Here is a 27,413-nt window from a genome sequence, read left to right as displayed (position 1 = left end):
TGACTTGGCAAGGGGCAGGGGGGAGCACACATAGCCAGAGGGAGCATGGGTCCAAGGGGCAGAGCTGCTGGGAAGCAGGCTGGACAGGTGTGGCTGGTGTGGACAGCCGACCAGTGGGAGGGGAGGGTTGTATTGTAGGGGGACCACTGTGGGCAGGCTCTAGTCAAGGGCTCAAAGGCAAATCTCAACACTTAATCTTTGGCGGGAGGGTGTGGGTGTAAGTGTACCACGGTTAAGGTCGTTTGCAAAACTGAAGGATTTTCTTAGAGCGAGTCAAGTCCTCCAGGCCATGGTACACGGGCCTGCAGCAAGCAGCCTTGATCCCCTGTCCCAGGCGCGGCTTTCCCGCCCTCTGGAACGGAGTCACGGAGTCGCGAAGGAGGAACTGGAGTGTGTCGGGGACCACAGGTGGAGGTGGGGCTGTGACGTGTGGGGGGCGGAGCAGGTGGCAGGTGAGTCGCCAGGTCTCCAAGGCTCCAATCACTCCGGAGACTGAGCCATGGGGGGAAAGAAGGACGGGGACGGGGACGAGGCCTATGGTGAGACTGGGCAAGGTTGGGGTGCAGGTCCCGGAGGGAGGGGAGGCTGGCCTTGGCCCGCACCAGGGAAGGGTGGCTGGGCTGGCCCCAGGAAGAGGAGCTGAAAGGAGGGCCTTGGAAAGGAGCTGATGGAAGGAGGCAGAGTCAGGGTCCTAGGAGGACGATGGGGTTCAGGGGCTGGGGGTGGTTCCTGGAGAGCCTTTGAGGAGTAGAGCTGGGGTCTCCATGAGGAGTTGGGGCTGGAGTCCCTGGGAGGAGGGGGCCTTTACTGGACTCTGGGTACCCTGGGGCAGGGCCCTGGGAATCAAAGCCTGAATAGAAGGAGGCAAGGTGGGGATCCTGAGCAGGGGGCTGAGTCTCAGGGGCTGGGGGGTGTCATGTTCTGTGGAGCCTGCCTTCAAGGGGTGAAGCTGGGGGCTGGGCCCTTGTCAGGAGAAGCAGTTGGGTCCCTGTGAGGAGGAGGAGTTTCAGCCTGGACTCTGGGTCTCAGAGGAAAAGGTACTGGGGGGCCCTGCGAGGAGCTGGGGCTGTGGGTCTTTGTGGAGATGGGGTTGGGGGCTGCCTCCGGGGTCTCTCTGCTAGGAGTAGGAGCCTGTCTTGGGTACCTTGTGGAATAGGGGCAGGGCCCTTCTGGTGTCCCTGTGAAGAGCAAGGCCTGAGGGGAGAGGGAGCAGGGAGCCTGTCTCCAGAATCTCTGTGAACAACTAGGCCTGGGAGCCTGTTCCAGGGATCCGGAGGATTAGGGGTGGGGGGGCCTGAGGGGAAAGGGAACTGGGAACAAGCCTGTGGGATCCCTGGAAGCACTAAGGGCTAGGGGCCTGCCTGCAGAGGTCCCTTGAGTTCCTGGTCTGGAGGTGAGGAAATCCCAAGGGAGGGGCCTCCCAGAGGCAAAACTTGGGCCCGTAAGGGGGCTAAGGGAAGGAGCAGTGAAGTGAGCACTCTCCAGCAGACTTCCTGGAGCAGTTTTGGGTCAATTATTGATCTCATGTCTGACAGCCATGGAGGAACAGAGTCCAGAGCACCTGGGGAGAATGGCCCCCACCCCTTCCCACACTCTCGCCCAGCCCTCCGCCCTGCCTCCTCAGTGCCAACAGGGGACCCTGGCTGCCTGGCCCCACCTCCTCCCTGTGTGTACTCAGGGAGGACCAGGAACAGGACACGGCCACAATCTCAACCACAGGGCTCAGGTGTCACACTGACTGCTCGCCCAGAGACTGGCAGTGGCCTAGGGACGAGGTCCCTTTGGCTGGGGGTTTACGGGGCCACTTTCCTCCTCAGGCACTGCAGGAGTGCATGCCTTTGGCTCTAGTTTCTTCCCCCATGGTCTCAAGCCAGAGAGTGGAGGTAGGGCCTGGGGCAGATATGAGGAGGAATTTGACCTCCCTGAGGGGCTCCAGATCTGTGCCCACTCTAGGCAGGGCACAGCGAGAGGAGAGTGACAAAGATGGGGACATAAGGGCCACTGAGATGGCTGGACACAGAGTCCCACATCCCAGCTGGAGGAAGACTCAGGAGAAATGGGCCAGGGACGGGGCAGGAGGCAAAGGCTATTTCCCTGGGGGACCGCATTGAGTTGTGAGTTGGAAATGACCCCCGAAAGGCTCCCTTTTCCCCTCCCTCCAAGGCCCCCAGGGTGGAGTTCACAGTGAGCAGTCCTGCTGCTGACCAGGCCTTGATCCTACCTCTCCTGCTCTCCAATTCCCCTCCTGCCAGCCCTGCCCCTATCCATCTCCCCACAATTCCTGAGGGCTGAGGAGGCTCCTGAGGGTCAGGGGGGACCTTGGGGCAGAGAAAGACTTGGGAGGGACAGGAAATGGGGAAAGAGACTCCTCTCAGTGCCTCACTCTCCACATTCCTCTCCATGTCCCTCAGGGAAACCAGTCAAATATGATCCCTCCTTTCGAGGCCCCATCAAGAACAGGTGAGTTCTGGGCACTGTGCTGCTTAGAGTGGGTGTGTGTCTTGGTTTTGCTTTGTACTTGCTGACATATTAGGAAGAACTTGTGAAAAAGAAAACTCCTGACCCAGGAGACTGGGGAGATTGTCGTCGGTGCGGGGAACACGTGGGGGCTTCCATTACTGGTGATGTTTTGTTTCTTGACCTGGGAGCTGGCTACACCGGTATGTGCCCTTTGAGAAAACCCAACCAGCTGAGTACTTATGAGTTGTGCACTTTTCTGTGTTATACTTCAGAAGAAAATTTACTACCCAGAAAAAGATTTTCTTAAAAAAATAAAACCTACCGATGCCCACTCTCCAGCATCCCCCACCTCTCCAACCCGCGACTCCTCCAGACCAAGCCCCCTGCACCCCTTCTCCAAAGGCTTCCCCTGTTTCTCTCCCAGGGGCTGCACAGATATCATCTGCTGTCTCCTCTTCTTTGTCTTCATTCTGGGTTACATCGTGGTGGGGATCGTGGGTGAGTTTTCAGCTGCGCAGAGCTGGGGCAGTGGCTGGGAGGCAATAACCCGGGGAGGGACATTACCTGCAGCTGCTCCCTCTGAGCCCCTGCCCTCCCCCACCAGTGACTCATCTGTGTGTCTCTGTCTCCAGCCTGGGTGTATGGAGACCCCCAGCAAGTCCTCTACCCCAGGAACTCTACCGGGGCCTACTGCGGGATAGGGATGAACAAGTGAGTAGGAAGGCAGGAAGAGGGGGCAGGGAGGGGGCCGGGGGGAATGCCGAGAACCCCCCAACACTTAAGCTCCAGACACTCCCCCTGTTGTTCCCATTCCCCTCAGCCTCCCTGAGTCTCAGCACTCATGGCACAAGAATCCTCCGTTGCTGGGCAGTTGGCTTCTGAGTCCCGCAGAATTGGGAGGCACTGTAGAGTCATGGTTAAGTGCATGGGTTTTAGAGTTCAGAGATGGGCACTTAAATCCCCAGCTGGGCTAAGTAAGTTCTGATTGTGTGGCCTTGGGCAAGGTACTCAACCTCTCTGAGCTTTGATTTCCTCATCGGAAACGGAAGGATGATCCCAGAAGCAATGCTTTCAGTCCCCACGTGCAGGAAACGTTCAACAAACAAAACCTCTAACATTTATATGGTGTTTACCATGTTCTGGGCAAGCCGTGTACTTTATACACACAAACTCATTTAAACCGTATGAGGTAGGTACTATTATTTTGTACATGACGAAATGAGAGCATTAGTGACTTGCTCAAGGTCATAAAGCTGGGTGGTGATTTGGTTCCAGAGTTCAAGCTCTTAATGTTAGCAGTTGCAAGGCTGAATTACTCTGGGAAATCTTTCGGGTGTCTCCCGTACCTCCCCAGCTGCCCTGAGGTCCCTGAGGCAAGGAACTGGGTGCTGCGTGTCTGGCCTACACTGGGCCCACTGTACTGTTGAGGCACGGCCTTAAGCAGTCCTTCCTCTCCCCTCACACCTGCCCGGGCCCTGACACGCATGCTTCCTCTCCTCTTACAGAGATAAACCATATCTCCTGTACTTCAACATCTTCAACTGCATCCTGACCACCAACGTCATTACAGTCTCTGTGAATGGCCTACAATGCCCTACACCCCAGGTCAGAGCCTGGGACCTGCCTCTGCCGAGATCACCCCCGGGGTCGGGGTACCAGGCCCCTCAGTGTGCTCTCTGCCCCCAGGTGTGTGTGTCCTCCTGCCCAAAGGACCCGTGGACCGTGCAAGTGAACCAGCTCTCACTGACAGTTGGGGAAGTCTTCTACACTGCAAATAGGAACTTTTGTCTGCCAGGGGTGCCCTGGGATATGGTGAGCACAGCCCCTAAGTTAACGCTGTCATCAAGGGGTTGGGTAGATGGCTTTGGTGATGGTAGTGGTGGTAAGGAGGCTCACTCCTTCATCCTGCTCTGTATCTGTGTGTCTGTCTGTCCTCCCCCGACCCCCCAGTCAGTTCGCGAAAGCCTGAACCAGGAGCTCTGCCCCAGTTTCCTTCTCCCTTCCACTCCAGGTAAGAAGCCATATTCCTTCCTCAGGCATCATCTAGTCCTATATTTATTGCTCAAATGAGGAAAGCAGGCCCAGAGAGAGTAAAGCTGTATAGATCATCTGTGGCAAAATTGGAATTAGCACCAGGTCTTCATTTGTCTCTCTGCTGCATGACCCTGCAGTCAGATCATCAGTGTTGGTTGTGCCCCTACTGTGTGCCAGGCACTGGGGACAGATGAGGGAAGATGAAAACTGCTCCCTGTTTGAGCTACATTCTAGGAGAGATCAGAGATGTTCACAACAAGACTGCATGAGAATCCCATGAATATATCCATGAGTGAATCTACTCACACACGATTATGTATATGTACAGGAAGCAGACTGGAAGGATGTCTGTCCAAATGTTAAAAATGAATGTGGCTGGGCGGTGGGTCACCGTGGACTTTTTTTTCTGCATGCCCTTCTTGCCAATAGTAAACGTCATTTTTTAATAGAAAAAAAATTTTAATTATAACATGAGAAAAGATATCCAGTTCTCAATATAAGTACTATAGGAAGTATCTCAAATGAATGCTCCAGAGTCAGACAGATCTGGATTTAAATTCCAGGACTTTCCAGGTGTGGGGTCTTGGGCCAGTTACTCAACCTCTCTGAGCCTTGTTTCCTCATCTTTAGAATGTAAATGCCAAAGCAAGCCTGCTTGGCAAAGCTGTCATGAGGGTGGTGATAAGTGGCTCTGTAGGCACAGAATAGGTGCCACAGAGGATGGGATGGGGTAAGAAGGCTTCCTGGAGGAGGTGAGATGGAGGTGGAGCTGAATAGAGAGTAGTGGATGGGATTACTGGAGGAGGCAGAGTGCTCAGAGGGAGATGCAGCAACAGCCAAGGTATAGAGGTGAGGAGAAGGGGCTGGGCTCAGCCAGGGGGCCGTGAAGCCTGGCAGTGAGCGTGGGCACTCTCCAGGACAGCGCCTCTGGAGGCGTCTGAGCCACCGAGTGATCTAGAGCCATGGAATGATGAGATCCATGCCGAGCCACCGTCTCCCTGGCACTCGGGCAGAGGGTGGATTGACAGGTGGCAAGGTTCGGGGTGGAGGAGTGTAAGAGTTAGGACAGAGGGGAAGAGGGTCTGGACAGGGAGGTGGGGAAGGGGGCATTATGAGACAGTGAAGGAAGTGTGGACCGGGCTCCATGGGGCAGGAGCTCCCATTTGGAATCAAGAACCGCCCTCTGAGAGGGGCAAAGTCCATCTCTCCTCCCTCGGCTGAGGGCACTGCGGGCTGGGGTGGGAGCCAGAGACTTTCAAGGCAAAGTTCTGGGCCCTCCCATCCAGGACTCCATTCTCTCTCTCCAGCGCTGGGGCGTTGTTTTCCATGGCCCAACAGTAGTCTGCCTGAACTCCCAGAGATCAGCAACGTTTCCGTCTCCCAGGGGATCAGGTGGGCATCCCTCGGCCTCCACATCTCTGTCCCACACCCCTTCCCACCCACAGCCCCATCTGACTCAGTCTCTCTCCGGCAGTGGTCTTCTTGACAGCCTCAATGCCCGTGACATCAGTGTTAAGATCTTTGAAGATTTTGCCCACTCCTGGTATTGGATTCTTGCGTGAGTCACCAGATTCCTCCAGTCTCTCTTCCTTCCCTTTTCCCCTCCCTGATCCTCTATCCCTTTGCCCAGTGTCTGAAACAGAGACTTTGGACTGGGGAGGAGGAGCCAGAGCTCTGAATGGACCCCAAGCCCAACAGGATTTATCAGAGAAAGGGGATCTAATCCGGGGACATTGAGGATGTGAGGAAGGCATTTGGGGGCCTCTAAAAGGGGAAGATTTAGGGGACCAGCAGTGACCCTCATCTACCTCACCCTGCCTACAGTGCCCTAGGCGTGGCTGTGGTCCTGAGCCTGCTGTTTATCCTGCTTCTGCGCCTGGTGGCTGGGCCCCTGGTGCTGGTGCTGATCCTGGGGGTGCTGGGCGTGCTGGCGTATGGTATCTACCACTGCTGGAAGGAGTACCAAGTGCTGCGGGACAACGGTGCCTCCATCTCCCAGGTGGGCTTCACCACCAACCTCAGCGCCTACCGCAGCGTTCGGGAGACCTGGCTGGCTGCGCGTGAGTGCCCTGCCCACCTCCAAACCACCAGCCACCCAAGGGCTGCCCCGCGCTGTGCCCAGTCCTGGCCCTGACCCAAGGCCCCTCTGCTCCCCGTCCACCCTCAGTGATCGTGCTGGCTGTGCTTGAAGGCCTCCTGCTGCTAGCGCTCATCTTCCTGCGGCAGCGGATCCTCATCGCCATCGCCCTCCTGAAAGAGTCCAGCAAGTCAGGGCCTGTCTGGGATGGAGACGGGGCTGAGGGCAGGGATGCGGGCCGGGGATCGAGGTGCTGGGAAGGTGGCAGGGAGCCCTGGAGAAGGGCAGAATAGCACAGTGGTTAACAGTGCTGTGTGACTTAGCCTTTCTGAGCCTCAGTTTACCCATCTGTAAAGTGGAGGCAATAATAGTTCCTACCTTGTAGGGTTGTCATGAGGATTAAGTGAATGAGTGTCTGTCAGGTGCCCGGATCAGGGCGTGGCCCTCTGTAAGTGTTGGGCGTAATGGTAGTGGTTATTGTCACAGTGGTGGTGGTTGCTGGGTGGAGTGGCAGGAGCCCAGGCAGGGAGGAGAAGTGGCAGCTTGCTCCCAACCAGGACCTACCTGCCAGGTTGGTCAAGAGACCCCACTCTGAGGATTCTCCTGCCTTACTCTCCCTGAAGCTGCCCCATGTGGCTTCTCTGTGACTCTAGTTTCCTCTAAGGGGCCCTTGAGCCTGATTTATTCAGTTCAGTTAATTCAGTGAGTGCCTACTGTGTGCTCAGCCTGGGGGGATGGAGTAGCCCCTGGCAAGGGCAGAGGTGGGGCCCTCGCCAGGTCAGCCCCATGAGAGGAAGGGTGGGGTCTGGGGGCCAGGCCATGCCAGTGGACAGGCTTCCATCTCCCCGCAGGGCCGTGGGACAGATGATGTCCACCATGTTTTACCCGCTGGTCACCTTTGTCCTCCTGCTCATCTGCATCGCCTACTGGGCCATGACTGCTCTGTATCCTTTGCCCACACAGCCGGGCCCTCCTAGAGCCCATGGGGGGTGGAGGGGAGACAGGGCGGGACTTGCCCACACATAGTGCTTCAGTGCCGTTGGACGAAGGTGTCCCCTCCTCCGAGCAGGCACGGCCCTGCACCTGGACAGAGCTGAAAGAGGGAGTCCAGGCTCAACTCCCCTTTGTGCAGTGAACAACCTACACAAGTCCCTGGGAAGGGGTCCCTGGGGAGGGGATCTGTGGAGACCCCCATATGACCAGGCTTTCCTTGACTCCTCTCTGGGTACCTGGCCACATCCGGGCAACCTCAGTATGTCTTGTGGGCTCCCAATGTCAGCACGCCCGGCTGTGAGATCGTGACAATGAATGCATCATGCGACCCCATGGTGAGGGGATCTGGGGTGGACATAGAGGGGCCACCAAAAGGGCCAAGGGGACTTTAGGGGCCAACTGGTCCAAATCCTTCATTGTGCAGAAGAGACTGAGGACCAGAGAGGGCAAGGGGCTCACTCAAGGCCACACAACAGACCCCCAGCAGAGCCAGAAAGGGAGCCAGTGCACTGACTGGAGATCTAGCACTCCTCCCACTGCGCCACCCTGCTGCAGGGAAGGAAACTGAGGCTGGAAGAGGAGGCACACTGTGCCTGAGGGCAGGGCTAGGCCCTGGGGGACCTCAATACCAGAACTCCACCCCTCCCCAGAACATTCCTCTGCCAGGTGGACCATTCACCACTTCACCAACCTGACCTCAGTCCAGTCATCTGTAAAACGGGTGAAGTGGCCTGTCCCTCCAGTGACTAAGATTAAATGACATCGGGCAGAAGAAAGTGCTTAGTGCAATGCCTGGCTTCTGACAAGATCTGATTATGCAGCTGGTGGTCCTCCCTTGGAAGACAGTGCCCCAGGCAATAGGCCAGTGGGACTCCCTGGGGGCCTGGGAGAGGAGCTGCTACCACACCCTGTCCCCTGGGAGGCTCGCAGGACCTGTCACTGGACTGCTGGGCACGTACTGTCCTCAGGGCTTTCACATGGCCACCTCATCTGAGCTGGGACCATGTGCTGTGCCCACAGGCATTAGCCCCACTCTGAAAAAGGAGAAGGAGTTTCCTTTACATTTATGGAGGACCCACTACGGGTAAACTTTTCCAGGCACCAGAGGCAGGCACTGGGTGTGCCAAGCCCCAAATCCCTTGGTTCTTTCTTTCAACGTGCTCAGGGTCTCACACTGGAGACTGACACAAGTCCACAATTACAAGTAAAGCAGAAAGGGGTTGGTTTCCTTATCGTAAAATTTCAAACACATCCTCAGTTTCAGCAATTATCAAGATTTTTGTCCCATTTGCTGGAAAGGGTTGTTTTTTATTTCTGCATTTTTTACTTTTTATTATGGAAATTTTCAAACACACACAAATGTTGAGAATCCCCTTAGCCGGATTCCACAGCCTTCAGCTTCTACTATTCTTGTTTTGTCTATCTCCCCATGCACTCCCCTAGCTGCACATTTTCTTTTCTTTCTTATTTTATTTTTAATTTTTTTTAAAGACTGGCACCTGGGCTAACAACTGTTGCCTATCTTTTTTTTTTTTCCTGCTTTATCTCCCCCACCCCCCCCAGTACATAGCTGTATATCTTAGTGGCAGGTCCTTCTAGTTGTGGGATGCGGGACACCGCCTCAACATGGCCTGACAAACGGCGCCATGTCCGCGCCCAGGATCCGAACCCTGGGCCGCCGCAGCAGAGCGCGCAAACTTAACCACTTGGCCATGGAGCAGGCCCCTGCAAATTTTTTTTCTGGAGTTTTTCAAGGCAAATTCTGGTGTTGTGCCATTTCACCCGTAAATACATCAGGATGGATCTCAACAGATAAGGACTTTTCAAAAACATAACCACTATACCATTATCACACCCGACAAAGTTAATAATTCCTTAATACTGTCTAATACCCAGTCTGTTCAGTTTTGCTGGAAAGCGTTTTGGTTGAAGTTGCAGAGGCTGCCCTGGGAGGGGATTGCTGATTGAGTGCCAAGGAGAGCTAGGCGTTGGTCACAGTGCCCTTGCACCATTAAGGCTTGACCCAGGGGCTGGCCTGGTGGCGTAGTGGTTAAGTGTGCCTGCTCCACTTTAGAGGCCTGGGGTTCACAGGTTCAGATCCTGGGCACAGACCCAGCACTGCTTGTCAAGCCACAGTGTGGTAGCATCCCACCTAAAATAGAGGAAGATTGGCACAGATGTTAGCTTGGTGACAATCTTCCTCAAGCAAAAAGAGGGAGATAGGCAACAGATGTTATCTCAGGGCCAATCTTCCTCACACACAAAAAAAAGAAAAAAAAACGACTTGGCCCACACGGCCTGGGAGCTCTTGTGCCCATCCAGACTGAAGGAAGCTAATTATGCTTACACAATATGCCAAGTGAAACCAGTTTGAACCTGGACATGGAACTCTTGGAAGGAACTGGGTCCCCCAACTGAGGGAGGCTGCTACTTCCCTCTCTATCCGGGAGCGGCAGGAGCTGGCTGGGAATGGGCTGAGGCTCTACACTGAGGTCTGAAGGCTGAGCCTAAACCTATTCTGTCTCCAGCAAGAGCAGCCTGTGAACTCATGCCCAGGGCTGAAATGCGTCTTCCAGAGCTACTTGTCCACAGGCCTGGTACAACGTTCTATCTTCAACTTGCAAATCTATGGGGTCCTGGGGCTATTCTGGACCCTCAACTGGGTACTGGCCCTGGGCCAGTGTGTCCTGGCTGGGGCCTTTGCCTCCTTCTACTGGGCCTTCCACAAGCCCCGGGATATCCCCACCTTCCCTCTGAGCGCTGCCTTCATCCGCACCATCCGGTAAGCCCAGGACACGGGGCTGGGAATTGTGAGCCTGGGAGTCCCAAGGGTCCTGGGGCCGCCTCTGACTGCCTAACCCCTCGCAGTTACCACACCGGGTCGCTGGCCTTCGGATCCCTGATCCTGACCATTGTGCAGATAGTTCGAGTCATCTTGGAGTACATTGACCACAAACTGAGAGGTAAACTGAGTTCGGGGGCTGAGGAAGGCCAGGCTGAGCAACTGGATCCTCTGGGAGGCGCTGTCAGGGGATAGAGTCCAAACACGAGCCCCCCTCACCCCCAGAAGCCCAGAACCCTGTGACCCGCTGCATCATGTGCTGCTTCAAGTGCTGCCTCTGGTGTCTGGAAAAGTTCATCAAGTTCCTGAACCGCAATGCATACATCATGGTGAGCCCCAATGCTTGAGCAACCACTTGCTCCAGGGTCCCTTGGCCCAGGCCCCCCATCCTGGCCCAGGTGAGCTCTCCACAGGTAACTCTGACCTTTCCACTTCACCCAGATCGCCATCTATGGGAAGAATTTCTGTGTCTCAGCCAAAAACGCCTTCATGCTGCTCATGCGGAACATCATCAGGTCAGGCTGTCCACCCCACCCGCGACCCCGGGGGATCTCCCACCCCAGGCCAGCTTCATGGGCACACTGAGCTCAGAAGGGCCTCAAGCTTGGTTTAATGCTCTGCTGCCTCCATCTTGAAATGTGAACAATTTTCACTTTGTATCTGTAACGGCAAATTATATAGCCAATTCTGCTCCCAGCCCTGCCAGGCCTCTCACCCCCATCCTACCCCAACTCCCCATACAGGGTGGTCATCCTGGACAAAGTGACAGATCTGCTGCTGCTCTTTGGGAAGCTGTTGGTGGTTGGAGGTGTTGGTAAGGACCAGGGCTGGGAGTTAAAGGAACAGAGGGCAGGGGTGCTGGGTGGCTGAAGAGGTAACCTCTGAGAAATGACACTGACCGCCAGATCTCTTCCACAGGGGTCCTGTCCTTCTTTTTTTTCACTGGTCGCATCCAGGGGCTGGGTAAAAACTTTGAGAACCCCCAACTCAACTACTACTGGCTACCCATCATGGTGAGTGACTCCCCCTTCTCTGCCTCACCCCCAACTCCCCAAAGGAACGCTAAAGGGCCTTGTGTCTTCCAGACCTCCATCGTAGGGGCCTACGTCATCGCCAGCGGCTTCTTCAGCGTTTTTGGCATGTGTGTAGACACGCTCTTCCTCTGTTTCTGTGAGTCACACCCCCACCTCCTCCCCCAACTTCAAGGTACCAGACTGTTCAGGCTTTTTAGAAAACTTGGTGCTTCCAGAAACAGCGACTCTGTAAAAGAGCCAGAGCCAAAGGCAGCCTCTGCTGGCATCCTCAGGCCAGGGGTTTGGGGAAGAAAGGAGGAAATGAGCTCCCAGGCTGGTGAGTTCTCCCAAGAAAGAACATTCCAGGGCAGAGGCCTCTGGGAACTTCCAGAAAATCTAGGGTAGAAATTAGCCGCAAGAGACTTCCCAGCAGGTGGCTGTAGTGAGTGGGGATTTTCTAACCCTCCTATAATTCATTCTGGCTCTGCGCTAATCGATTGACATGCATTTTTTTCCGTTAACTCTTATCACACGATGAAATACAGTATCATTGACTCCACTTTACAGATGAGGAAACTGAGATTATATAACATACCCAGCAGGTTACAAAACCTACCCGAAAAAAACAGCCGGTGGTGGTGCAGCCTGCAAACCAGGCAGCCAGTTTCGTAGCCCAAGATTTTCCGGGGGGAGTGGCTGTGGCCCCCTGAGGGTCCGCTCTAACGGGTCTCTGTTGCGGCTCAGTGGAGGATCTGGAGCGGAACGACGGCTCCCTGGACCGGCCCTACTACATGTCCAAGTCCCTTCTGAAGATTCTGGGCAAGAAGAACCAGGCGCCCCCGAAAGACAAGAAGAGGAAGAAGTGAGAGATGCAGCCCTGAACTGAACCAGGGCTGCACCTGAACCAGGGCTGCACCCCGCCTGTACGGCCTCATAGCCTCACCTACCTTCCAGATCCCGATTTTGTAGTAAAAACGTTTTATTAAAGAGTGCTATTTTGTTTTCTCAAGAAGTCTGGGACTTTTATTCCTTCCATGACAACCCGCAGTCCTTTTCTTCCCCGCCTGGCTCTTTAAAATAGGCCCCGCCCCTGTGACGCAGCCAGGTACCGCGGCCAATCAAAAGGCTCTTCCGAAGTAACGCCTGCCCCTCGTCACGCCAGCCAATACCCTTCCCTCCGGGTCACGCGCTCCGGGTCTTCAAAGAGAGCCAATTGGAAGGGCTAGCTTGGAGGCTGAAGGGTCACGAGGGGAGTCGGAGTGTGAGAGGACCAATTAGTGTCGCGGAAGCTCGGCGGGGCGGCTGGCAGTGAGGCGGCTTTGGGGGTGATACCTGAGGGTTTAAAGGGCCGGGATCTGCTGACCGACTCCCGCCAGCGTCTAGGCCTGGGGGCCGGGGTCGCGGCCTCCGCGGGCAGACATGATGGCGGAGCGCTCCGGCACGGTGCTCCGGGACAGACCCGGGGGACCGCGGACGCTGGGGTTCTGGGGAGGCTGTAGAGTTCAGGTGTTGGCCGCGATCTTCCTGCTGCTGTTGTCTTTGGCAAGATTTGGAACTAGGGCAGGGAACGACTTCGATCTGGTGAGTGTCACCCCTCATATAGCCCCATCCCCCGACCCACGCGGGCACTCTATGCCTGGTGTTCCTCGGGGCGCGGGCTGCTGAGCCCCGTCTCCTCCGCGGGACTCTCCCGCGGTTCTCAGACCCTGTTCTCTCCACTCAGTTTCAACCCCTCTCGATCTCCGGGCTCCGTCCTCCTCTCCTCTGCGTCTCCTCTTCATTCAAGCTCCTTCCCCTTTTGAGGTCCCTCCGCTCCTTCAGGGCTCCTTCCTCCCTCCCGAGCCCCGAGCCCCCAGCTTCACTCCAGACTCTCCTCCGGGTTCCCCTTCCTTGTTCTGGGACCCATGCCCCCACTCGGGATCCCCAGCACCCTGCCTCTTCCAGGGAAACTCGACTGCAAGATGCTATTCATCGTCCTAAAACCCCAAGTCAAATTTGTTCGTGTTGACCCTCCCTTCTCCCTTCGCAGGTTCAGCCGCTGGTGACCATGGAGCAGCTGCTGTGGGTGAGTGGGAAGCAGATCGGCTCCGTGGATACCTTCCGCATCCCGCTTATCACAGTAACTCCTCAGGGCACTCTCCTTGCCTTCGCTGAAGCCCGAAAAATGTCCTCGTCGGATCTGGGGGCCAAGTTTATTGCTCTGCGGAGGTCTATGGACCAGGGTACAAAGATACCTGGGTGGCAAGTTCTGGTGCTGGGTTAGGTGGATGGGGAGCCTGACCTGCCCAAGTACCCTGAGGATAGGGGAACTTGGGGGGCTGGAGGCCTGGGTCCCTGAAGGGTGCAGGGAACTTAAGGAGGGAAGCTGTCCAGGGCACTGATCTGGAAATTGAGATCACCTAGGAGTTGAACATTCATTCAGACGTTTATTGAACACATACTATATATCAGGCACTATTCAAGGTTATGTGAATACACTTATGAAGAAAACAGACCAAAATTCCCGTCCTCAAGGGGCTTATATTCTAATTCAATATATATATAATGTTTTAATTCTATATTCAATTATGCTTATTGTAATAAGCATAATAAATAAATAAGTTTACTTTTTAAGTCAGAAGGTGATAAATGCAATGGAGAAAAATAATACAGGGCAAGAAGTATGGGGAGTGCCGGAGTTCAATTGCAATTTCAAATAGGTGACATTTGAACAAAGACTTGAAGGAGGTGAAGGAGTGAGCCTGGAAGAAGAGTACCCCAGGCAGATGTCACAAGTCTGTGCAGAGGCCTCAAGGAGGGAAGTATTTGAGCAATGGGAAGGAGCTTGTGTGGCTGGATGGAGTGAGTGAGGGTAGAATAGATGAGGTCAGAGAGGTAGGGAGGGACAGGTCTTATAGGGCTCTCGGGCCATTCTAAGGCCTTGGGTCCCTGGCAGGAGGTGGAAATTTACGAGGAGTGGTGGAAAGGTCACCTCCAGAGTACTCACCCTGGATTTCTTCCCTTTGTTCTTTAGGTAGCACGTGGTCTCCTACAGCCTTCATTGTAGATGATGGAGAAACACCAGATGGGCTGAACCTGGGAGCAGTGGTGAGCGATAGGGAGACAGGAATTGTATTCCTTTTCTACTCCCTCTGTGCTCACAAGGCTGGCTGCCAGGTGGCCTCCACCATGTTGGTATGGAGCAAGGATGACGGTGTTTCCTGGAGCTCACCCCGGAACCTTTCCTTGGATATCGGCACCGAGGTGTTTGCCCCTGGACCGGGCTCAGGCATTCAGGTCTCTGTCTGAGAGGGGTGGAGGGGGCTGCCTTGTGGAGAGTCTGGGTGATGCCCCAAAATAGATTCCTTTCCAAGGAGAAGGTGCTGTGAAGTCAAATTTTCTGTCTTAGATGGGATTCCTTGGAAGAAAGGGACATCCTGGGAGGAACATCCTACCAAGAGAAGATGGAACTTTGCCCTTGGCTGCCTATTTGGGGGTTTTCAACAGGGCTGCACTAGTCCATGTGGTGCCTGTGCAGAATAGAAAAAGGCTCTCCTTCCTTTGAGCAGACACAGGGCTGTGCCATGGGGCGCAGCTTGGTGAGTGAGCACAGGTTGGCTTTAAGCTCCCGTGCACCCCTGTGGCTTGTTGTGTGCACAGCCTGTTCAGTGTACACCCTGGATGTCGTGGAGGAGCTTATTCTGTACAAGAGCTCCTTAATTCAGGCAGTAGGTGTTTGCGGGATCCTTCTGGGACCCTCAGTAAGCAAGGACAGAACCAAGTATGAGATGTGTCCTCACACGTAGGAGGTGGTGGGTTGCCCTTCCCTCTGAGCCCCCTCAGTGTTTCCCTCTGTGATGCCAGTTCCCTTTCTCACAGAAACAGCGGCAGCCACGGAAGGGCCGCCTCATCGTGTGTGGCCACGGGACGCTGGAGCGGGATGGGGTCTTCTGCCTCCTCAGTGATGATCATGGTGCCTCCTGGCGCTATGGGAATGGGATCAGAGGCATCCCCTATGGCCAGCCCAAGCAGAAATACGACTTCAACCCTGATGAATGCCAGGTCAGGACTCCGTGGGCTGTTCCCTGCCCTGTCCTCCAGACACCATTTCACTCACAGACCCAGGGTCTGGCTGCCCAGCACTGTGCCTCACAGCCTTGCTTCCTCAGAGGTTGGGCCCTTTTTCCTGCCCCTTCCTTGGGTCATCCTGATGCCCTGTGTTCTCCCCTCAGCCCTATGAGCTTCCAGATGGCTCAGTCATCATCAATGCCAGGAACCAGAACAACTACCACTGCCACTGTCGAATCATCCTCCGCAGCTATGACGCCTGTGATACACTGAGGCCTCGGGATGTGACCTTCGACCCAGAGCTCGTGGACCCTGTGGTAGCTGCAGGAGCTGTAGCCACCAACTCTGGCATCGTCTTCTTCTCCAACCCAGCCCATCCAGAGTTCCGTGAGTGTCTGCCAGTGGGGTTGTCAGGGGAGCCCCTGTTATCTAAAGAAGGCCTAGGCAGCACCCCCGCTCTCCCTGACTCTGCTACTCTCCCCAGGAGTGAACCTGACCCTGCGCTGGAGCTTCAGCAATGGGACTTCATGGCGGAAAGAGACGGTCCAGCTGTGGCCAGGACCCAGTGGCTACTCCTCGATGGCAGCCCTGGAGGGCAGCTTGGGTGGGGAGGACCAGGCCCCCCAGCTCTACGTCCTGTATGAGAAAGGCCTGAGCCAATACACAGAGAGCATCTCCCTGGCCAAAGTCAGCGTCTATGGGACACTCTGAGTTGCGTGCAGGGGTAAAAGGCCCTGGACTCAGCCTTCAGGATCATGGGTCTGTGGTGGGTCTGCTGGAGGTGCCTGAAAGACAGTTTCAGCTTCCTTTAGACACTAGCCTTTTGCAAAACCAACTTCTCTTTGACAGGGAAATCACTCTGTTAGGACTAAAAGCCTGGCTGCTTCTCCCACGCAAGAAGTCCTGCCCTCCCCGGACAATGATCGGTCCTTTTCTTGGACAGGGTGAGGTGGGCCCGTAGCATTGAAGAAATGTGAGCTCAGGGAATTGGGGAAGGCTGAGCTTCCTCTTTGGACTAAGGTATTGGCTTTGAAGAAGGTTGGTGAATGTCCCGGAAGGGTGGGATGTTTGATTTCAGGGTGGGGAACTAGCCTCACCACCCACCTTGACTATTTATGAATCAAAATGTTTGTAACTTAATGTTTTTAATGAAGGAGCATGAACATGAGTAGCGTCTCTGGTTGTCAATGCGCGTCTTCATGTCTGTTTTCCTCATGTACACTTGTGAGATGGAACTGAGCTATGGGGAAGCTGGTGCACTTATTGCCTGTGGAAATCTAACTGGCTAGTCAAAGTCTTCTTTCCCTTTTCACATTCTTTCTTTTTTTTTTTTTTTTTTATAAAGAAGTTCTTACTTTTTTTTTTTTTTTTAAAGATTTTTTTTTTTTTTTTCCTTTTTCTCCCCAAAGCCCCCCCGGTACATAGTTGTGTATTCTTCGTTGTGGGTTCTTCTAGTTGTGGCATGTGGGACGCTGCCTCAGCGTGGTCTGGTGAGCAGTGCCATGTCCGCGCCCAGGATTCGAACCAACGAAACACTGGGCCGCCTGCAGCGGAGCGCGCGAACTTAACCACTCGGCCACGGGGCCAGCCCCCCTTTCACATTCTTTCTCATCACAGGAAAACTGATTGATCTTCAGAGGTGTCATGAGAGTAGGAGGGGGAGCCCCATAAGATATTTAAAAACTTGCTCTGTTTTATATTTCTAAGATGGAGTAGGATACTGTCCAGGCTGGCCTAGCAGAGAAGTCAGCACTGTGACAAGTTATGTGAGAAAATAGTATCATCCTAAGGCAGATGCTGTGAAAAGAACCTGGGTCGGCTGCAGCTGTGTGGGAGAGCCACAGCTTTCCTCCATGTGGAAAAAAAAGTAAGGCGCCTGGAAGGGATGGTGAGAATGCTCAAGGCTGAGGGATAAGGGCCACATCTATTTGCAGTTAGAGGGTGTTTTACTGCCAGCTGCTTCTCTAAGAAATGACAGGATAGGGTTGACCCATAGGGTGGTGTAGCGGTTAAGTTAGCTCATTCTGCTTCAGCAGCCCAGGGTTTGCCAGTTGGATCCTGGGTGTGGACCAACGCACTGCTTATCAAGCCATGCTGTAGCAGGCGTCCCACATATAAAACAGAGGAAGAGGGAACAGATGTTAGCTCAGGGCCAGTCTTCCTCAGCAAAACCAGAAGGATGGGCAGTGGATGTTAGCTCAGGGCTAATCTTCCTCAAAAAAAAAAAAAAAACGGAAAGAAAAGAAATGATAGGATAATTTGTTCTGTCTGGTGGAAGCAGTGGAATAATCCCACTGTATGTGAAGACATGGTGTAATTTTGTTAGATTTTATCAAGAATTTGTGGTCAATAATGTAACACTTGAATTTTTCATTTACAGACATTTTTAAAAACATAGAAAAGTAGAGGAAATAGTTTAACGAGCTCCACATACACCCCAACATCGTTTCAACAGTTATCAAGATGTTGTCACATTTGCTGCTTCTGATTCTTTTCTTTTCATTTGCTGAAGTATTTTAAAGCAAATCCCAGACCTCATGACATTCACCCCTACATTCTTAAGTATACATCTCATTCTTTAAAATGGAACGTTTTGTTGTATAACCATAATGTCGTTGTACACCCAAAACATTAACAATGACTCTATGGTACCAGCTAAGACTCAATGTTCAAATTTCATCAGATGTCTCAAAAATACCTTATTTATAGTTGATTTGTTCAAATCAGGATCCAAAGAAAACATACACATTGGATTTTGACATTTCCCAAGTCTCTTTTAATCAATAGTCCCACCTCTTTTCTTTTTTTGAAACCATTTATGCAGAAATGGAGTCATTTGTCCTAAAGAAATTTCCATTTTTGGGTTCATTAGTTTGCTTTCTCAGAGTGTCATTTAACTTCTTCCTCCATACCTTGTATTTCCAGGTCTCAAACCTGAGGTTTGATTGGATTCAGATTCCATGGGGAGCGGGGTGGAGGCAGCATGATGCCTTCACAGGAGCTGTGTGCTTCCTGTTGCGCCCGTCAGGAAGCAAGTACTGTCTGCTCGTCCCTCTCTGAGTGAAGCTGAGGTTGAGTGGTGGGTTCAGATGACCAAATCCTGACCCTCTTTTGTAGGTTTCCCCCATCAAACTTAGAACTGATAGTTTCATCCACAGATGAGTTTTGCCTGAATCAACCATTTCATGAGGGGTTGTGAAATGTTGATTTTTAAATTCTGTTATTTCATCCTCATTTATTAGCTGGAATTCTTCAGTAAAAAAAGAGCTTTCCTTCATCGAGGCTGTTCGGTTGCCCTGAAAACATGGTTTGTATGGGAATGGCAGGATAAATGCTTAATTTCCCCCCTTTAATTGCTGGTTCTCAGAGTAAATTGATGTAATACTTTGCCTTAGCCAGTAAACCACATTGTGACCACACAAGAAACACAAACAGAGGCAGAATCTGTGGGCCTGCAGGAGGAAGCAGGGGGACATCTGAGGGAAGAAGGGAGAGAAACAAAGGCAGGGGCGTGGTTGTGGGGGGTCTGCTTTTCTAATGCAGATCACGAAATAGGACACAAGGAAGAATGGTGGGGCTGGTGTCTATAGCACTTGGGACATCTGCTGTCTGATACCACTAAAACTTGCACATCTGACCAAGTCGTGTTAAGATTTTATTTCTCAGAAATAGTGAAGGAAAGAAAGGAAATGATACCATGAATGTTTGACCCATGAGCTACTGCCTTGTGAAGTAGACGTCGCAGAGGCTTGTGAGAAAGTGACCATGTTGCTTCTTCATAGCCAAGAACCCTCAGCTAAGAGAGGATCCTCTTCAAGGACCTCCTCCCCAACCCTGGGCCCCACCCCAGACCTGCAGATTCCAGTATTTCTAGAATCAGTGTCTAGGACTTTGCTTTTTTCTTTTTTTGGAAGATTAGCCCTGAGCTAACTGCTGCCAATCCTCCTCTTTTTGTTGAGGAAGACTGGCCCTGAGCTAACATCTGTGCCCAGCTTCCTCTACTTTATACGTGGGACACCTAACACAGCATGGCTTGCCAAGTGGTGCCATGTCTGCCCCCGGGATCTGAGCCGGCGAACCCCGGGCCACCGAAGCAGAACGTGCATGCGCACTTAACCACTGCACCACCGGGCCAGCCCGCACTTTGCATTTTTAATAGGAATTGCAGGAGAGTCTAATGCTCGAGGGTCCCTGGACTGTACTTTGAGAAACTTTCTCTTAGACATTTAGCCTAGACTTAGGAAGATTAAATTTCAAAACACTGAAGAAAAGATCTCAAAAGAGAAACTGTCTCAGCAGGAAGAATATGTGTCTAAAGAAACCAGTAACCATATAGCTGACAGGGACCAAACCTGCCCTATTTACCCAGGCGTCTTAAAGGCCCGCCCCAACACCTGGCACATAGTGGGTGCTTTAAGACAGGAGGAAAGACAAGTCCAGGATGATAAGGAGCTGGGCCAGTGGTTTTCAAGGTGTGGTCCCAGCTGAGTGGCAGCACTTCCTGGGAACGTGTTAGAAAACCTTGGCCTTCCCCGCTCCTCGACTGCCTCCTGAGACCTACAGAATCTGAAACTCTGGGGGTGGGCCCAGCAATCTATGTTAACAAACTCTCCAGGGGATTCTGATGCACACTCAAGTTTGAAAATCAGGATTAGAACACATGTCCGGGGTGCAGAAAGGGTTGTAGAACTTTTTGTTGGTTAGCTTTTTTTCTTGTAACATAAAGGGGGAATTGGAAGGAGTGGCAGGAGGCTGAAAGGGGAAGGTATAGTGTGTATTTTTACAAATAGGACAAAGTGGACTTTGAAAACTACAGCCTGGTGAGTGCCACCTGGATCAGCAGCCCGATTCTAGTGTGGAGCCCCAACCCCCCAGCACAGGCCCTTCTCCCCTTCACACAATCAGCCCCTCGGCTCAGGATTGAACCAGCTCTGGGCTCGCTCTCCCTGTCTTACCAGGCTGCACTTAAACAATTGAAAGAGATCGTTAACTGTTAATATTGAACAGCAAATACCAGGGACCAGGCACCAGGTACACTTTTTCACTAATTCAGCCCTCACAACAAGAAATCATTAACAGGACAGAGCAGGAGGAGGTCAACTATTTTCACCCAAAAAAATGATTAGGAAGGAAGATTTAAGGGGCCCGCCCTGTGGCCAAGTGGTTAAGTTCGCGAGCTCCGCTGCGGCGGTCCCGGGTTTCGCCAGTTTGGATCCTGGGCGCGGACATGGCACCACTCATCAGGCCATGCTGAGGCGGCATCCCACATGCCACAACTAGAAGGACACACAACTATGTACTAGGGAGATTTGGGGAGAAAAAGGAAAAAATAAAATCTTAAAAAAAAAAGGAAGGAAGATTTAAGACAAAGGCCTGTGCTTCTTTTTGACAAAAAAAGGGACTCAAATTACCACAATGAAAGAGTGGTTCTTCCCTTTCCTAATATTCTGGATAGAATATTTTTATTTTTATTTTATTTTTTTTTTTTGAGGACAATCAGCCCTGAGCTAACATCTGCCAATCCTCCTCTTTTTGCTGAGGAAGACTGGCCCTGAGCTAACATCCGTGCCCATCTTCCTCTACTTTATATGTGGGATGCCTACCACAGCATGGCTTGCCAAGCGGTGCCATGTCCACACCTGGGATCCGAACCCATGAACCCCGGGCCACCGAAGTGCAACGTGCACACTTAACTGCTGCGCCACCGCGCCAGCCCCAAGATAAACAATATTTTAATGCAATATTTTTAAACACTGACAAACTACAGCTCTCAGGCTAGCTGCCTCTCTTTGTAAATAAAGTATCAAAAGGCCTCACCTTCAGTGGTGAACTGGCCTCCGTCTTTGTTCTGGAGAGAGCAAAAAAAAAAAAAAGAAAGAAAAGAAAAGCGTCTCTGGAAAATTCCTAACAAAATTCACACTCCTGTGGGATTGAGGTCAGAAATCACATTTCCTACGGCCCCTAAATCTGCAAGCCACAGTTTATCAGCACCAGATCTTAAACTCAGTGGTGAGTACATGTTGTTTATCAGTCTTCTTTAAAGTGTACATAATTATTCTATACACTTTTGTATGTATTATATACTTCACAACAAATAAAATAGAAGGAAAAAGATAAATGGAGACCTCTGGGTAACTTGACAAATATAGAGCCACAAAGAAAGTGGTGCCCAGAGCGAATGATCCCATCATGCATCAAGAGGCGATACACCTAGAGGGAGGAGAGGAGATACATAATCACCTTTTTGCTTCAGTATCTTAAGCCCAGCTAACTTTGCTGTGTTCCTGTCAATTAGCCAATTTAAGGGACACGTGTTGTCTGACCTCTACCAAGCTTGGTTCTGTTATTTTGGAATCCCTGGAGATGTTGAGATGCCCTTGCTATTGCAGGTAGAAGCCTAGTAGAGAGCAACATCCAGGAACTAATATGGGTTCCTTGAGGATATCATCCAACCCCAGTGACAGTTCCTTGGCCACAGTTGTAAAAGGAGACATCAGAGGAAGACCAGTGTCTCGGTGTGTCTGGGTCTCAGCAAGGCATTTGATAAGGTCAAAGGGACCACAGGGAAGTTTCCTGGACCCATGTATACAAAAAAGAGGGGGCACTCTTGACCAGAGCTGGAGCTCAGGCCTTGGCAAGGGACTGACAGAGACGTGGAGACGAGCCCACAGGACCCTGTATCCTAGCATCCTGGGCCTTGTTGCAAGATAGTAATGATATAAGAAATTTGTATATGTTGAGGTGTATGGGGAAGCCATTCTAGATTAAACTTGATTTTGGCCTAAAATTTATGTGAACCAAAGAAGCCTGACTTATGGCCTGTCAAACATGCATTGTACGTGTGCTTCATACACCTGCCTCAATTATAATCCTAAGGTAAAGAATGCACTCTTTGAAGATAAGAATTAATGCCTCCCTTCTTGTGACACCTGATAAGTCTCCCTTCCTGTGTCATCAGGATCATGTTGACCCACTGTGTACGTGCTAATCTGTAATAAAATAGCTCCTTGAAGTGTTGAAAGAATGTACCCCTGTCATGCTTGATGTTTGTCTCTGTTTGGAAATGGTATATAACTGTGCTGAAAATCACTCTTCTCTGGAGGGCTTTCTTCCCTTGCAAAGGCTGTGACTTCCAGGCTATAGTCCTCAGTTTTGGCTTAAATAAAATGCTCTTATTTTCTTTACTATAGAATGATTATTGATTATTTGCATCAACAGCAACAATAATGATAATGTGTCCTGGAAGCTTAATCTGTCAGGCATGGCTAAGCACTTCACGTGTCTTGGCTTTCCTCCTCACCAGAGCTCTGTGAGGCAGAGGTGGAAGGGACACGAAGCGACTTCAGAGCCAGAAAGGAGAGCAGGGAATCATCATGGTGAACACAGGCATTCCCATCAAGATCACCATGGACGATCCCTCCACCACACAGTTCACCAGCCTCACGCACAACTTCATCTTGAAGGCCTGGAGCACCATTGCGAAATTGACCCCCAGAAGGACCTCATCTTCCTTCCAATTCACTCCAAGAAAAATGAAATTATAGTTGCACCAGATAAAGACTATTTCCTGATTGTGGTTCAGAATCTGACTGAATAAGCCACTCTCTTGGCTCCCCACGTCATTACTTAATTTAATGCCCTCCAAGAATAATAGTGTTAATCATGTCAACCGACTGGCTGGTGGAAATCACCTTAGAGCCCACTCAGACCAGTCCAGTGACCAAGGGTGGGCTGCAGCTCTGCCCACCCCAGCAAAGATCCTCTGCTGGCCAATTGCCCTTAAGTTCCCAGGGGGGCCCTCTTTCCTCATGGCCAGGTTTTGGAGCAAGAGTTTGTGAGCAACAAACATCCTGCTTCCTTCTGACCTTCAATTCACTTTGTCACCCTTGGAAAAGGCTGTTTTTCTTTAACTAAAAATAACCAAAATGCTAAAAAAAAAAAAAAAAAAAAGAGGGCTGGCCCAGTGGTGCAGTGGTTAAGTTCACACACTCTGCTTTGGCAGCCCAGGGTTCACCGGCTCAGATCCTGGGTATGGACATGGCACTGCTCATTAGGCCAGGCTGTGGCAGGAGTCCCACATATAAAGTAAAGTAGAGGAAGATGAGCACGGATGTTAGCTCAGGGCGTCTTCCTCAGCAAGAAGAGGAGGATTGGCAGCAGATGTTAGCTCAGGGGTGATCTTCCTCAAAAAAAAAAAAGAGGGGGAATTCATTTGTCACCATTGGAGGAGACTTTTACACCAACTCCTTATATACAATACTGTAAATAAAGGAAAAGAATAAGTCATCCTATCTTTGCAGTGGGAACAAGTAATTCAGGTTAGACGAAATACCAGTGTAGGGGCCAGCCCTGTGGCCAAGTGGTTAAGTTCGTGTACTCTGCAGACCTGGTCATTGAGCCATGCTGAGGCGGTGTCCCACATGCCACAGCTAGAGGGACTCAGAACTAAAAATATACAACTATGTACTGGGGGGCTTTAGGCAGAAGAAGGAAAAATAAAAATAAATAAATAAAGATCTTTTAAAAAAACAGTTTATGAGATGACTTATTACTTCTTTTACAAAGGAATGTCAGCTAACAAGTGTAGGAAGAATGATCCCACTGGAAAATCATTATTTTGCAAACTTGAATGAAATAATTAACTCAGGGGAAGGAGTTCAGAGCATGGCACCCCAAAATATGCCACTTTGGCATATTTATTATTTTGAATTAAAGGCCCTTGAGAAACAGCAGGTGCAAGAAAGGCACTCTGACCTTCCAGTTAACATTTTTTTTCCTGCTTTTTCTTCCCCAATCCCCCGAGTACATAGTTGTATATATTTCAGTTCTGGGTCCTTCTAGTTGTGGCATGTGGGACACCGCCTCAGCATGGCCTGATGAGTGGTGCCATGTCTGCACCCAGGATCCGAACTGGTGAAACGCTGGGCTGCCAAAGCAGAGCGTGTGAACTTAACCACTCAGCCACGGGGCTGGCTCATGACCTTCCTTTTTCTTCCTGAAAGCAGGAAATAAAGCTCCGCTGTGAAAGATGCCCTCCCTGTACCAGGAGGAAGGAAGACATTCTTATCAAGGACAAGAAATTGAGACTGAAAGAATTCTATCCAAACAGACCTTGTTAAAATAATTATCTTCCTTTAGCCTCCCCAGTACATGTAGTCACTTTTCCACAATTGCCTCCCTTTGTTCAACCTAACATAAAAGCAAGTAGGTTTCACCATTTCTTTGGGTCTTCATTCCTTAGGAGGGCTCCTGCGTCATGTAAAACATATTAAATAAATATGTATGCTTTTCTCCCGTTAATCTATCTTTGTCAGGTTAATTTTCAGGCACAGCCAGAGACCCTAAAAGGGTCAAGGAAAACTATTTCCTCCCCTACCCAGGCAGAGATCATCAGTGGATGCTGAAATCATTGGGTTAAAGATTGATGGGGAACTAGATATTTATTCATTCAGTTGGTGGCAAAGAATTACCCCAATCTTGCCAATCACAAGTGGGGAAAATACCTCTACAATGACGAGATCTGGGGTCACCACTTTAACCAGGTGATCAAACTGAGACCAAGAATAATGGCACAAGTAGATATTGTGATCCCCCTGTTGTGAGGCCCTGCGAAGTATGTAGCATGTAGTAGACTGAAAAATGATCCCCCAAAAGGTATCCACGTCCTAACCCTGGAACCTGTGAATGTTACCTTATACAGGGAAAAAAGGGCCTTTTGCAGATGTGGATCTTTTTTTTTTTTTTTTTTAAAGATTTTATTTTTTCCTTTTTCTCCCCAAAGCCCCCCGGTACATAGTTGTGTATTCTTCGTTGTGGGTTCTTCTAGTTGTGGCATGTGGGACGCTGCCTCAGCGTGGTCTGACGAGCAGTGCCATGTCTGCGCCCAGGATCCGAACCAACGAAACACTGGGCCGCCTGCAGCGGAGCGCGCGAACTTAACCACTCGGCCACGGGGCCAGCCCCGCAGATGTGGATCTTGAGATGGGGAGATTACCCTGGATTATCCAGGTAGGCCCTAAATGCAATCACATATATCCTTACAAGAGGGAGGCAGAGGAAGATTCGACACGCACAGAGTGAAAAGAAGGAGGCAATGTGTGTGACACAGAGGCAGAAATTGGAGTGTTGGGGCCACAAGTGAAGGAATGTCAGCAGCCACCAGAAGCTGGAAGAGATAAGGAACAGATTCTCCCCCAGTATCTCCCGAGCAGGCAAGGCCCTGTCAACACCTTGATTTCAACCCAGTGAAACTGTTTCAGATTTCTGGCCTCCAAAACTGTGAGGGAATAAATATCTATTGTTTTAAGACAGCAAGTTTATAATAATTTGTTACAATAGCCACAGGAAACTAATACATAGTGTCATCCATGAAGTATTCTTGCCCAAACCATGTAACCAGAATCTAGTTAGGTCTTTGGGTGTAACTCCCAGGTTAAAGAAAATGCAGAAGATTGAGGAATAAGTTAAAAACATCAAAAGAAGGGGGCCAACCCGGTGGTGCAGTGATTAAGTTTGCATGCTCCACTTCGTGGCTGGGGTTTGCTGGTTCAGATCCCAGGCATGGACCTACCCACCGCTTATCAAGCCATGCTGTGGCAGGCGTCCCACATATAAAAGAGAGGAAGATGGGCATGGATGGTAGCTCAGGGTCAATCTTCCTAAAAAATAAATAAAAATAAATAAATCAAGAGGGCACAGTTAGACGAATCCAACTTGTGGAACATAGACAACTGGCCTAGTCTTTTCAAAAGATCAGCGTCACAGAAAGAGGCAAAGAAGGAGGTTGTTCTAGAATCAAAAGCATTACAAGATGTAACAGTAAAATACCACGCTTGATCCTTGATTGGATACTAGCTCTTTAAAAATACAACTACCATAAAAGACATTTGGGGAACATTTGAAAAAATTTGAATACTGGTTAAATATTAAGTAATATTAGGAATTACTGTTAATTTTCTTAGGTATGGTAACAGTGTTGTGGATGTGTAGCTGAATGTCCTTATGTTGTGGACATGCATGCTGAAGTATTTAGGGATAAAATGTCACGATCTCTGTAACTCATTTTGAAATGAGTCTGCCGAATATATGTATATACACACATGCATATATAATTTAATATATATTTACTATTTTTATAATAGAATATAATTTAACATTTTTGCCACATTTTCAAATATGGCAAAATGTTGACAATTGTTGGAATTAGGTGATGAGCATATGGGTGTTCTTTATACTATTCTTCCTACTATTTTAAAAGTTTCATAATAACAAGTTTAAAAAGTAAATTTTTATAACAGTTACTTAGCCTCCTTTAGAAGAAATTAATCCAGTGTGGAGCACAGCCATTCCCTGTGCGCCACTAGGAAATGGGAGGGCTCCCTGATCCAGGGTGGCACCTGCTGTTGTTGCAAGGCCCTTTAGAGACAGCTCCCTCCCTGGTTTATTACCTGACATCAGCATATAACTGGGGATTATTGCCTGACATCTCTATCTTCACTACATTCTTTTTTTTTTTTATTGGGGTCATATTGGTTTATAACATTATATAAATTTCAGGTGTACATCATATTTCCATTTCACTGTAGGCTACATTGTGTTCACCAACCAAAGTCTAATTGCCATCTGTCGCCATACACGTGTCCCTCTTACCCCTTTCACTCCCTTCCCTTACCATCTGGTAACCACCAATGTATTCTCTGTATCTATGTGTTTGTTTGTTGCTGTTGTTGTTTTAATCTTCCACACGAGTAAAATAATATGGTGTTTGGCTTTCTCCATCTGACTTATTTCACTTAGCATGATGCCCTCAAGGTCGTTTCATGTATTCACAAATGGCAAGATTTCATCTTTTATGGCTGAGCGGTATTCTATTGTGTATATATACCACATCTTCTTTATCCATTCATCCCTCGATGGGCACGTAGGTTGTTTCCAAGTCTTGGCTGTT

The 27,413-nt window shown here is 50.6% G+C and overlaps 2 protein-coding genes across 3 annotated transcripts; both read left to right on the top strand.

Annotated features, from left to right (window-relative positions):
* Nucleotides 1-426: 426 nt before the first annotated feature.
* SLC44A4 (solute carrier family 44 member 4) lies at nucleotides 427-12,431 on the top strand. 2 transcript variants are annotated; one of them, XM_070245341.1, is made up of 21 exons: nucleotides 427-539; nucleotides 2,412-2,460; nucleotides 2,885-2,958; nucleotides 3,093-3,171; nucleotides 3,966-4,065; nucleotides 4,147-4,272; nucleotides 4,411-4,471; nucleotides 5,802-5,886; nucleotides 5,969-6,052; nucleotides 6,319-6,554; nucleotides 6,662-6,761; nucleotides 7,423-7,518; nucleotides 7,800-7,899; nucleotides 10,093-10,346; nucleotides 10,433-10,527; nucleotides 10,635-10,735; nucleotides 10,848-10,921; nucleotides 11,150-11,220; nucleotides 11,325-11,419; nucleotides 11,492-11,576; nucleotides 12,164-12,431. In XM_070245341.1, the coding sequence occupies exons 1-21, from the start codon at nucleotides 500-502 to the stop codon at nucleotides 12,283-12,285; spliced, it is 2,127 nt and encodes a 708-aa protein (XP_070101442.1). In that variant the 5' UTR covers nucleotides 427-499; the 3' UTR covers nucleotides 12,286-12,431. The 2 variants fall into 2 exon arrangements, with proteins under 2 accessions (XP_070101442.1, XP_070101441.1); XM_070245340.1 differs by having other exon boundaries at nucleotides 10,632-10,735.
* A 155-nt stretch (nucleotides 12,432-12,586) lies between these two features.
* Nucleotides 12,587-16,634, top strand: NEU1 (neuraminidase 1). The gene is made up of 6 exons (XM_001491824.5): nucleotides 12,587-13,000; nucleotides 13,449-13,641; nucleotides 14,433-14,695; nucleotides 15,278-15,460; nucleotides 15,631-15,853; nucleotides 15,951-16,634. The coding sequence occupies exons 1-6, from the start codon at nucleotides 12,839-12,841 to the stop codon at nucleotides 16,175-16,177; spliced, it is 1,251 nt and encodes a 416-aa protein (XP_001491874.3). The 5' UTR covers nucleotides 12,587-12,838; the 3' UTR covers nucleotides 16,178-16,634.
* The last annotated feature ends 10,779 nt before the right edge of the window (nucleotides 16,635-27,413 follow it).

This window comes from Equus caballus, chromosome 20, assembly GCF_041296265.1.
Source record: "Equus caballus isolate H_3958 breed thoroughbred chromosome 20, TB-T2T, whole genome shotgun sequence".
Lineage (NCBI taxonomy): Eukaryota > Metazoa > Chordata > Mammalia > Perissodactyla > Equidae > Equus > Equus caballus.
The sequence above is the reverse complement of the archived record's forward strand: the minus strand, read 5'-3'. Positions and strand labels throughout refer to the sequence as shown.